Raw genomic sequence first — 12,959 nt, 5'->3', positions numbered from 1 at the left:
AAATTATCCAACCTTGAGACTTACTTTCTTACAGGCAGGTGCAAAGCAAGGAACCTGAAATAATCCAATTTTTAAAAAAATTAAGACCAACCCCCAATGTGTACAAAGAAAAACAATTCATGTGAACAATAGAAGCAAGCAACAACAACAGCATTTCAAACCAAATTGAGCCCTTAGAGCCAAATCCCCAGAGTAGGCCCAAAGCCTCCATATTCAGTTCATTATATTAGTGGGGCAAATTGCTGCAGTTCACAGACATGAAGCACAGTGGCCAGGACAGTCTCACAGCCTTAGCGTTGCAGAGAGAGGGGCCCCCAGTCTATCTGGGCCAGCATGTAAATTGGCCAAACAGTGGATTGCACCTCACACAAGGACCCAGGCCCAGCTCTGGGCTTAAATTTCCCTGCCAAAGAAGCCATTCTTGTCCTCTCCAAATCGGTTTGGCACCCAGAGCGATCCAACCTCGCTCAGCTCTGGAAACCCTGACTTTCCAGTCTATGTGGGCCAGCATTTAGATTGTCCAAACAGTGGATTGTACCTCACATTAGGACCTGGTCCTCACTGTGGGCGAACCGCTCTTCGCCCTAAACTCTCCAGCTAGCGATTCGCTTTGGACCTGGATTTTGCTGCCGAAGAAGCCATTCTCAACCTCTCCAAATCGGCTCAGCACTTGGAGCAATCCTCCCTCGCAGCTGGACGGGCATCGGAATTCCTCTGTCCTTTTTTCTTCCCTCCAAATCAGCCACTCCAACAAACATGGCTCCAACTCTTAAGTGCATCGATTTTGCAGCACACTAGCAGAGCACATCTCGCAAACTTTCTTTGCCTTCATTCATCTCTTCATAGCTCACCACAAATCACCTCAAAATAAAGTGTTATTAGTAATGTTTTTAATTGAATTCCTTTGCCTTCGAACTACCAGTAAGCTGTCACACATCTTTGGTAATGCCATCTTAAATCTTCTTGCTTAAGTGTACAACAATAATCAGCCAGCATTGATGAATTGTAGATGCCCTGATACTGTTCTCAATGACCCAATGCCCTGGTGAAACCTTTCACCATGCTCATCATTGACAGCACCAAGATTTGTGGGGAAGAAGTCAAAATGGAAGTGCAGAAAATGTCACATGTTGCACTTCATGGTTTTGTCTGCTTGAAGCATGTTGTCAAACAGCTGCACGTAGTTTGGTGCTCTGTAGTTGCCAAGAAAATTTTCAACAACATCCTTGAATGCTTTCTCAGGTCCCACTAGAAGTTCTTTGAATTGCCTGTGATTGATGACCTGTTTGATTTGTGGACCAACAAAAATGCTTTCCTTAATCTTGGCATCCGTTATTCTGCCTTGAATTAGGAATTGAATATAAAAAATAGAGCAGATTTTTTTTTATTTTAAAAATGATGCATGATAGGGAAATTGCATGGTGATTTTCATGAGCAGTAGTCCAAAATCTTTGTTGTCCAGTGTTATTTATAAAATAGAAATAAAAGTATAACAGAGACAGATTGTAATAATGAATCATTTTTGAAAACTTGTTCAAAAATTTTTAATAATCTTTTCAAAAGAGAATTCAAAACTAACATCATTGCTAAATAGCATTGTTATTGATAACAGAAATGTGAACATGAAATTATAAGCTTTGGTGTAAATTCATAAAAGGTCAAGGGAAGAAAAATAATCACACTTTAACCCATTGAGACTTTCCTTGCTGTACTAACGATGACAAATATTTTATATTCAGGTTGTACTTTATTGTTTTGAGACCTATGCATGTAGCACTAGTTTCATCATTAAGTCTACTCCTGTGATTGTTGTTGGATATCCAGTGCACACTCACAAATAACAGAAGAAAAAAATATCAGCAGAGTGAAGCCAATGCCAACCGGCCCGATCATTTACAATCCAAATGCTGATGTGTACACCAGTTTTGTGAGGATTTCAAAACGTATCATGTAACATCACATGTTCTTGCAACTGTCTAGCTGCCACCGAGCCAGCAGGAGACTTTTCCTGCGAAAGCTCTCAGGCTGTAAAATATAATTCGCTGCTTCATTTGACAGTAAAGGTGATCATTAAGTATCTTTTTAATAGAGTTAAATAATTGAGTGGCAGCACTGCATGCTGCACGCCAATAAAATATTTTGCACTTGCCACAGGTCGCCACCCCTGAGTCCACACACAAACATTCCTGTGCAGATTTGTACAATTCACCCTATTGATGCTCTTCAATCTACTGTTTGTTTCAGCTGAAGCAATGGGATTCTCTGATCCAGTGAAAGTCCCATATATGAAATTCCAGTCCCATCCTGAAGATTTCTTTGTTGATGGATTGCCGGATGGTATTTCATTCAGGGCACCCAACTGCTTTGGAATTTCCAAACTTCAGAAGATTTTGGAAGTGAGTGAGAACATTCGGTTTATCATCAAAAGGTAAGACACCTTGGAAATAACTCGTGCTAATGAACCTCAAGCAGGTCATAAGGGAACAAGAATCCCTAACAATATTGCTTGGCAAACTCACTCATCCAGGGAGAACCTGAGAGATACACAAAAAGGCTATAAAACTGGAAATAATGAATTAAAATGCTAGAAGCAGTTGTTGAAATGTTTGTGGGAGAGACTTGAAGAGAAACAATTAATGTTGCAAGCAATTTCCCTCCAACAGAAAGAAATAATGAATTACATGAAAACATTGAGAGGAGCAGAATGAGGAAAAGAAGGAGGAGTCACGAAGAAACCCTAATGCTAGTTGTTGTGTGATTGGCTGGAAGAGGTTAACTAACAGAAGAAAAGAGAGGCAGGATGAAACGAACTGGATAAATAGAGCATATGAAATGCAGGGAGGGTGTGAACAGTTGAAACAAGAGATGGGGAGCTGGCAACTTCGGCAAAACAACCTCCATCAGGCCACAAGTCAGCTAGAAGAGCAGAAGATAGTGCATTCCTTTGCATGAAAGGCAGTGAACTGGCAGAATATTCCCAGTGCAGCACCAGCAAACACCCTTGCACACATGACTGCACTCCAGCTGTTCAAAGTACATTTATTATCAAATTTGTATACTTTATACAACCTTGAGATTCATCTCCTGACAGGCAGCCATAAAATAAAACAAAGAAACGGGTAGAACCTGTTAAAACAAAAGAAGACCGTCAAACACCCAATATGCAGAGGAAAAAGCAAATTGTGCAAACAATGAAAGTAAGCAAATAGCATTCTGAACTGAAGTTCATGAAAGAGAGTTAGTTGCAGGCCACAGCCTCAGCTCAGTGCAGAGATGAGTAAATCTCACTGAGCAACTGACTGAACATCCCTTGCCTCCAGCCCCGACACATTGACCTCTTCAATCTGGCCTGGTGCTTAAATTGTGCAAACCTTGGGTCGTTCCTCACTCTCAGGCCTGAGCCCCGCTGCCTAGAGAGACTGATCAAGGGTCTGAAACTGTTGAATTCAGCACTGGACTGCTACAGTGCATTGATGAGAAAAGGATAAGTATTAGTTCATGATTTCAAGCCTATGAATTTAGCTATCAATGTCCTTCCTTAATAAAAAGAATCAAACCAGCAAATAGGAGAATGTCTGTGATGGGGTGTAGACCAAAGTAGTTAAGGGAAAAACAGAAACAAATTAAAACACAAATGTTGAGTCTCATTCATGGCCTAAATTAAAGGAAAACGAAGTGTGTTATCTGAGAATTGTTAAATTTAATATCAAGCCCCAGTGGCTGCAAAACCCAGGCAGAAGATGTGATGCTATTCCTTGAAGTGAAGCAGTGTAGGAGGTTGAAGTCAGACAGGTAGAATTGAGGACTGGAAGCTCAAAGTTTCTCTTGCAGACAAAGCATAGGTGTTCTGGAAAGCAGTCACTATTCCACCCTTGGTGTCCTTGGAGGAGACCAAATCATAAATGCAGTATAATAATTTGGAAGAAATGCTTCTCTTGAATGGACTATCTGTCCTGTAGATGGTGGGAAGAGGTTTAAAAAAAAGCCTCTCCTGAGGTTTAATGGGACAGTGCCATGAGAAAGGGAATAGCTGATAGTTGTGGGATTCTCTGCTCAATGAGGCTACCTCAATAAGTATATTTAAGAGAAGGCTGGATAGATTTTTGCAGAGTAGGGGAATTGAGGGTTATGGGGAAAAGGCAGGTAGGTGGAGATGAGTCCATGGCCAGATCAGCCATGATCTTATTGAATGGCAGAGAAGGCTCGACAGGTCAGCTAGCCTACTCCTGCTCCTATTTCTAATGTTCTAAGAGTAAGCCAGAAAGGCTTAGAGTAAAACTTCTCTTTAGAATGACTGAAGGTTAAAGGGAAGGGTAACTGTGTCTATGCTGGATTCCTTCTGGAGATTATGCAAATTATCTGTTACATTTTGCACTTATCATTATTTTAATAATATGCAAGATGAGGTTGAATCAAAAAGAGCCTTACAGACTGTGATTCAATTATTACCTCATTGAGTAAGGTCATGTGGCCCATCAGCTCCATGCCAGCACCCAACAGAACAACGCCATCGTCCCAATCCTACCATTTCACTGTAGCCTGTCCTCCCTTGCATGCCTATCAACGCCCTATCTCAATCCTTTAACTTTCAACACTAATTTAAAATTCAAACCTACAGACCCACACATTTCTGGGAGGCAGAAGGAACTGGAGCACCTGGTTGAAACCCAGTCACCATGGGGACCATATGCAAACTCCACATGCATAACACTCAAGGTCAGGTTTGAACTTGGGTCACTGAATGGTATCCTCCTGTTGAATACACAGCCATGAATTTACAAACTTTTCCACCAAGCCATCAGATTGATTAACTCACGCTGATTTGAGTGTTCTATTGACATTGACTGTTCTATTTATTATAAATTACTATGATTGCACATAGCACTTTTAGACAGAGACATAACGTAAAGATTTTTACTCCTCATGTATGTGAAGGATGTAAAAAATAAGGTCAATTCAACAAGAGTTGCAGGAAAGTGATGATAGATCAGTCCCTGGTTCAGCAGTAAGTTCCATCTCTATGTCAGCAAGTGAGTCCCTCGTGTTGCTGGGTATTTCTTCTCAAAAGAACAGATACACATGTACATAAATACACACCTTCCACTGTACCTGATCCAGTACCTTCTCCATCAATGTGTCAATGTCACACATGTTTCCTCTTTGAGTAGTACACATGCACATGTGAAGAGTTTGAGAAACCCAGACCATTCAGATCCAGTGGCAGCAGGACCATGGACTGTGGTCCTTCCCCATTGAATCTTTGTGGTGGTTGCACAAAGCTTCAGTGCATCCATCAGCATGTAGTGTACTCATTGGAATGTGCCAGTTGGTAGCATTTGCATTTGGGCATCTCTGGGCAGTGGAAGGCCAAAAGGTTTCAGGCAGACCAAGGTGCATATTTCACTAAGTAGACGATTTTCCTGCAGTAATCAATATTTGCCTCGATGCATCCTTGCAAATGGAGCACAGAGTGCTGTTTCACAGCAACAAACCTCAGCAAGGACCACTGCATCTTTTTCCAGCTCTTCCTGGCAAATGCACAGTCCACATGGAGATGGACAAGGAATTCTTCTGCACCGTAGCCATCAACAAGGGCAGCATGCAGCAGGATTGAGACTTTAAATATCTAGGGAGGACTTGCTGGGGGAGCTGGGGGTGCTTCTCTCCACCCCAGTCTCGGTGCTCGTTCTTGAGCTCTGGCGATAAAACATTCTGCCAAATTACTTTGGAAGTCCACTTGGGAACTCTCCCACAGGATTCACTGTCTTGTTCTTCTGAAGAACAGCCCATGCAGACCACCATTCGATGGACTTGTGGTCAAAAATGTTTTATCTGCAGAAGCAATTTCTACAGATGGGTAAAGTGGCAAGGTTCAGCTGAATCCCCTGCTGCTTTTGAGGCCAGCAGGTAGCTGTCTGTAGATGCTGTACTGCCTTCAACACCTTTTAAATCATACAATTCATCCAAAGGTGTCCGAGTTTCACAATGTATTTGATAATTGCGGATTTGGTGTTGGTTCTAATTTTAGTGCCTATTTTCCTTTCCTTGCATTTTAAGAAAGACATTGGTTTTATTAGATGTAAGTTAAGTTCCGAATTAACACATTAATATTACACTCACAGGCCGCAACTGCTGCTCAGTGAGGTGCAAGACACGTGCAAGGAAAGAACCAGTTCAGGAGGTAAGGAAAATGTGATGTCCATCATGATGTGAGACATCAGGTTCTAACTCACACCCCATCCCCCAAACTCAAGGAGATAAAAGTTTGGTTAATAATAGTGACAGTCCACTTCCTTGCTTATTTCCTTCCTCCACATGTCCACAGCTTCACACTGTTCTGGTGCTGACTGCTTGTGCCTACAGTAACAACTATTTGTATTTATATAGCACTTCTTAAAACTGCCCCAGTCTCCAGGAATTTACAAATGATATCTGGCCTTCACTTCAGCCAAAGTGAGATGTCAACTGCCTCTCTGCTCTTTGAAACAATCTCAACCTTCAAGGGTTGACATCAAAAACTCGTAATGACTTTGGGGAGGATCAAAAGGGGGACTATGTGGATGAAGCTGTCAGTGCCATGTACAGCAATTTATAATGCAGTGTGATCATCTGCAGATCCCTCTGCCTTGTAATAATCAAACGGCACAGAAAAAGGACCTTTTAGTCTCAACTCCATTCCATATAAAGATTATGTCCTATCCATAGAAGCATATATCCGAAAATAAACATGATCTCAGGGCATCCCATACACTAAATACTCTGAAAGATTAATGTAACTGTTGAAGGAAATACAGCAGGCAGCTTCTGTCCAGCGAGCTGCCATGTAAAGCCCCAGTAACCAGGCTTCTAGGGAAATCACAATACTGTAAGAAAAACTGTTAATGGTTTAGGTACAAGATCTTTCATAGAACTGAAAGAGAGAAAGAAGCATTAGTTTTAGGTAGCATAGAAGGTAGAGCACCACACAAAATGCCAGAGGAACTCAGCAGGCCAGGCAGCATCTATGGAAAAAAATAGTCAACGTTTCGGGGCAAAACCCTTTGGCAGGACTGGAGAAGAAAAGCTGAGGAATAGATTTAAAAAGTGTGCGGGGGCGGAGGGAAGGAGAGAACCGCCAGGTGATAGGTGAAACCCGAAGGGGGAGGGATGAATTAAAGAGCTGGGAAGTTGATTTGTGAGATGAGGTGAGAGAGGGAAGGGGGATGGGAAATGGAGAAGAAAGGGGTGGGTTGGGCAGCACTACTGGAAATTTGAGAAATCGATATTCATGCCATGAGTTTGGAGGCTACCCAAACGGTATCGTTCCTCCAACCTAAGTGTGGCCTCATCATGACAGTGGAGGTGGCCAGGGATGTACATATCAAAATGAGAATGGGAAGTGGAATTAAAATGGGTGGCCACTGGGAGGTCCTGCTTGTTCTGGCAGATGGAGCGTAGATGCTCAGTGAAGCGGCCTCCCAGTCTACGTCGGGTCTAACCTATATACAGGAGACCACACCTGGAGCACCAAACACTACCACTGACCCCAACAGACTCACAGGTGAAGTGTTGTGGCACCTGGAAGGACTGTTTAAGATCCTGGATGGATGTGAGAAGGTAGAAGAGAGGAGGGGTAGAACAAGGGTATATCTCTGGTAGGGTGAGACCACATGACTTTGTGTGACAAATAAATGAGAGCTTGGTTCTTGGGTGCTGCTCAATTAACACCACTTTGCACAAAGATGTTGTTGGATGACTGTGAATTATAAGAAGTGTACAGGAATAGGTGTAGGGTCATTGATACAAGCTCTTCAGCCCACTAACTCCACACTGAGCATTAAGCACAATTTCTATCCAAACCCTTCTTTATTCTCCCCATATTCCCATTAACTCCATCTCCCCTCTCCCCCTGCTCCCATTCACCCACTCACCTATACACTGGAAGCAATTTTCAATGGTTGATTAATCTGCCAACTACACCTTTTTTTGATAGGTGGGAGGAAACTGGAACCCCCGGAGGAAATCCATGCAGTCACAGGGAGAACATGCAAACTCCACACGGACAACACTGAAGGTCAGAATTGAACCTTGGCATCCAGAACTGCAAGGCAGTAGCTCTTATTGTCTGAGCTATGGTATAACTAACAACTGTATGGGCAGTGTATGAGGTATATGGGGTTTCCATCTGAGATGCTTACCACAATAGGAAAGAAGGCAAATGGAGTCAAAATGAATAGTCAAAATGAATAAATCTCAAAATTCAGCTCTGTAGCTTTGCCCCAGTGAATGGCAGGTTACACAGCAAAGGTACTTTTTGAGAGAACTCCATCTGCTCTACTTGTTCATACATGGGAATTCAATCAGTCAGTCTCCCTCGGCAGATGTGCCACTTGTGCTTCTAACTAAATAGAACAAATAATCTTTTAGGAATTGAGTTAAAATGATTTAATAGCTGCAAACAAGACCCCAAGATAAATGCAGTGATACTTTTGTAGAAACATTAATTTAGAATATTGTAGAACAAAGTACAAAGCAGGTAGATTGATTCTCTTCTACCCTAGATCACATTTTCCCCGTCATGTAAAATAAGTGATTTCTGTGGCTCTGCAATTAAAAACATAATTCTTCAAATGTAAAGTTTGAGGGCACATAGCTGGGAAAAGGTGGTGTAGATAACTCAAGAGAACGGCTTTATATTGTGACATACAGTACATTTGGCATCTCCTTAACCGCAGGTTCCACATGCGCGGATTCAACCAACCATGGATCGGGAAAACCTGGAAGTTCTCTCTCCAGCACTTGTTGTTTGAGCGTGTACAGACTTTTTTTCTTGTCAACTATTTACATAGTATTTACATTGTATTGGGTATTTTCTTGTCAACTATTTACATAGTATTTACATTGTATTGGGTATTTACATTGTATTGGGTATTATAAGTAATCTAGAGATGTATACTGGAGGATGTGCATAGGTTACTGTGGATCAAGATCCAAAAACAACCGAAGGTTCTCTTACTAAGTAAGTCAGAACAGGTACAGTACATCCAGTATTATTTAGCGTCAGTTAGTCAAACATTTGTCTTAGTATATAGTATATATTTTACCTTTCTATGCATATAAAACACTTAAAGAAATGTGTATTTCAATAATTAAACCACTGTGTCGCTTAGTAATAATAGTAGTTTTCATCAGGGCAGGGCCTTTCTCACTTTATCCTTTAAAATTGTTCCGATCATTGACCAACTGTAGCCTAACGCTTTTCCAATGATTGATGGTGTTTCACCTATCTCCAATTGCTTTATTATTTCCACTTTATTTTCGATTGTGATTGTTTTCCGTCAATGGAACAGAAACACTGCGGATTCAGAGCTCCGCCGGGTCCTAAAGTCCACCGCACTGAAACTGGTTAAATAAGGGTCTTGAGCATCTGCGTTTTTTTGATATCCGCGGGGGGGGGGGGGGGGTCCTGGAACCAATCCCCTGTGGATAAGGAGGGCCGACTGTAACTATTATGAAGTTTGTCTTGTCAAAGACACTCCAATGGTTGGTTTGCATGCTCTAGAATCAGAGTCAAGTTTAATATCACTGTCATATGTCACGAAATAGTTGTTTTGCAGCTGCAGTACATTGCAATATTTAATAAATTTTAAAACTAAATTACAATAAGAAAATATAAAAAATTTAAATTAGATAAGAGTGCAAAAAGCAAGAAAAAAGACCATGAATTAGTATACATGGGTTCATTGTCCATTCAGAAATCTGATTACATATTGCACTACTACAAAATGCCATGAGATTTCTAAATGGACAATGAACTCCAAGTACACTAAGTCATTTTTTTGGGGGGGTCTCATTTTGCACTTCTTATTTAATTCAACTTTTACATACACTCCTTATTTTTATTTACACTTTTTGTGTGATGGGTGGATGGGCTAGTGAGGAAAATGAGCCAACTGAACATCGGTTGGTCAGCAAGAAGGTTCCTTACTTTGTGCCAGCAACAGCTCCGTCATTTTTATCCAAAGGTTCATCCATCTCCACTCCACACCATTTGCCCCTTGCAAAATCCATGTCGCCCACATACTTCACCAATCCAGTTGTAATCCTTCCCAATAGGAGTTGATCTGGGGGTAGAATTTACAATGGTGATTTAGGACAGAATACTGGACTTGAGTGAAAGGTATTTATTGGTAATACAGCTAAATGTATAGAGATGATTGCGGCCCTGTCACAGATTTTTATATCTTCATTGGCCACTGGTGAGGTGAAGAGGATTAGAGAGCAGCAATGCTGGTTACTTTATTCAAGCAAGGTAGCAGAGATAAACCAGGTTACTGAAAAATGTATCTTTATGTCAGTGATCAGGAGGTTACTGGAAAAAAAACTGAGGGACAGGATGTGAGATAGAAATGTGGGATTGATTAGGGTTAGTCAAGATGGCTTTGTGGTTGGGATGTCCTATTTGTCTAATTTTCCAAGATATGTTGTTGAAGGCAACGCAATTGATGAGGTTTACGTAGACATTAGTAAGACATATAGACCATAAGATATAGGAGCAGAAGTAGGCCATTTGGCCCACTGAGTCTGCTCTGCCATTCAATCATGGGCTGATCCAATTCTTCCAATCATCCCCACTCCTCTGCCTTCACCTCATACCCTTTGATGCCCTGGCTAATCAAGAACCTATCTATCTCTGCCTTAAATACGCCCAATGACTTGTCCTCCACAGTCACTCACGGCAACAAATTCCACAGATTTACCACCCTCTGACTAATTTCTCTGCATCTCAGTTCAAATGGACGTTCTTCAATCCTGAAGTCGCACCCTCTTGACCGAGACTCCCCTACCGTGGGAAATAACTTTGCCATATCTAATCTGTTCAGGCCTTTTAACATTTGGAATATTTCTATGAGATCCCCCCTCATTCTCCTGAACTATGGGGAATACAGCCCAAGAGCTGCCAGACGTTCCTTATACAGTAACCCTTTCATTCCTGGAATCATTCTTGTGAATCTTCTCTGAACCCTCTCCAATGTCAGTATATCCTTTCTAAAATAAGGAGCCCAAAACTGCACATGATACTCCAAGTGTGGTCTCACAAGTGCCATATAGAGCCTCAACAACACATCCCTGCTCTTATATTCTATACCTCTAGTAAAGAATGCCAACATTGCATTTGCCTTCTTCACCACTGACTCAACCTGGAGATTAACCTTTAAGGTATCCTGCACAAGGACTCCCAAGTCCCTTTGCATCTCTGCATTTTGAATTCTCTCCCCATCTAAATAATAGTCTGCCCATTTATTCTTCCACCAAAGTGCATGACCATACACTTTCCAACATTGTATTTCATTTGCTACTTGTTTGCCCATTCCCCTAAACTATCTAAGTCTCTCTGCAGGCTGTCTGTTTCCTCCTCACTACCCACTCCTCCACCTATATCTCAGCAAATTTAGCCAAAAATTCATTAATACTGTAGTACAAATCATTGACATATATTGTAAAAAAAACAGCAGTCCCAACACCAATCCCTGTGGAACTCCACTGGTAACCGGCAGTCAGCCAGAATAAGTTTCCTTTATTCCCACTGTTTTCCGCCAACCAGCCAATGCTCCACCATACTAGTAACTTTCCTGTAATTCCATGGTCTCTTATCTTATTAAGCAGCCTCATGTGTGACACCTTGTCAAAGGCCTTCTGAAAATCCAAGTACAGCACATCTACTACATCTCCTTTGTTGACCCTGCTTGTAATTTCCTCAAAGAATTGCAGTAGGTTTGTCAGGCAGGATTTTCCTTTCAGGAAACCATGCTGGCTTTGGCCTAACTTGTCATGTGCCTCCAGGTTCTCAGTAATCTCATCCCTAACAATCAATTCCAACAACTTCCCAACCACTGATGTCAGGCTAACAGGTCTATAATTTCCATTCTGCTGCCTCACACCCTTCTTAAATAGAGGAGTAACATTTGCAATTTTCCAGTCATCTGGTACAATGCCAGAATTGAAAGATCATTGTTAATGTCTCTGCAATCTCTCCAGCTACTTCCTTCAGAACCCAAGGGTGTATTCCATCAGGTCCAGGAGATTTATCCACCCTCAGACCATTAAGCTTCCTGAGCACCTTCTCAGTTGTAATTTTTACTGCACAAACTTCACTTCCATGACATTCTTGAATGTCCATTATACTGCAGACGTCTTCCACTGTGAAGACTGATGCAAAATATGCATTCAGTTCCTCTGTTATCTCTGCGTCTCTCATTACAATATCTCCAGCATCATTTTCTATTGGTCCCATAGCTACCCTCAACTCTCTTTTATCCTTTATATACTTAAAAAAAGCTTTTAGTATCTTCTTTGGTATTAGTCGCCAGCTTCCTCTCATAATTCATCTTTTCCTTCCTGCAAGTTTTTAAAAGCTCCCCAATCCTCTATCTTCCCACTAGCTCTGGCTTCCTTGTATGCCCTCTCTTTTGCTTTTACTTTGGCTCTGACTTCACTGATAGCCTCAGTAGTGTCCTTCTTCCATTTGAAAATATTTATTTATTTGGAATACATCTGTCTTGCACTTCCGTCATTTTTCGCAGAAACTACAGCCATTGCTGCTCTGCTGTCCTTGCTGCTAGAGTCTCTTTCCATTCAACTTCAGTCAGTTCCCCTCTCATGTCATTGTAATTTCCTTTATTCCACTGAAATACTGACGCATTGGATTTTATTTTTTCCCTCTCAAAGTTCAATGTGAAATCAAACATATTGTGATCACTGTTCCCTCAGGGTTCCTTAACGTTAAGCTGTCTTATCACTTCTGGATCATTGCACAACATCCAATCCAGCACAGCCAATCCCCTAGTGAGCTCAACAACAAGCTGTTCTAAAAAGCCATCCCTTAGACCAGGGGTCGGCAACGTTTACCACTGAAAGAGCCAATATGGACCCATTTCCCACAGAAAAGAAAACACTGGGAGCCACAAAACCCGTTTGAC

General features: G+C 41.6%; 1 protein-coding gene across 7 annotated transcripts in view; it reads left to right on the top strand.

The window, feature by feature from the left end:
* Positions 1-12,959, top strand: part of gtf2ird1 (GTF2I repeat domain containing 1) — a 202,936-nt gene that overhangs the window by 134,922 nt on the left and 55,055 nt on the right. For all 7 annotated transcript variants that reach the window (XR_009512780.1, XM_059973054.1, XM_059973053.1 and 4 more), the window contains 3 exons: positions 2,245-2,428; positions 6,123-6,181; positions 7,973-8,053. Coding sequence is in view for 6 of the 7 variants with exons in the window: in XM_059973054.1 (XP_059829037.1) it covers positions 2,245-2,428; positions 6,123-6,181; positions 7,973-8,053 (324 nt within the window). In the remaining variant the exon portion in view is untranslated. The remainder of the gene's footprint in view (positions 1-2,244; positions 2,429-6,122; positions 6,182-7,972; positions 8,054-12,959) is intronic.

Source organism: Hypanus sabinus, chromosome 6 (genome assembly GCF_030144855.1).
Source record: "Hypanus sabinus isolate sHypSab1 chromosome 6, sHypSab1.hap1, whole genome shotgun sequence".
In the NCBI taxonomy this organism is placed as follows: Eukaryota; Metazoa; Chordata; class Chondrichthyes; order Myliobatiformes; family Dasyatidae; genus Hypanus; species Hypanus sabinus.
The sequence above is the reverse complement of the archived record's forward strand: the minus strand, read 5'-3'. Positions and strand labels throughout refer to the sequence as shown.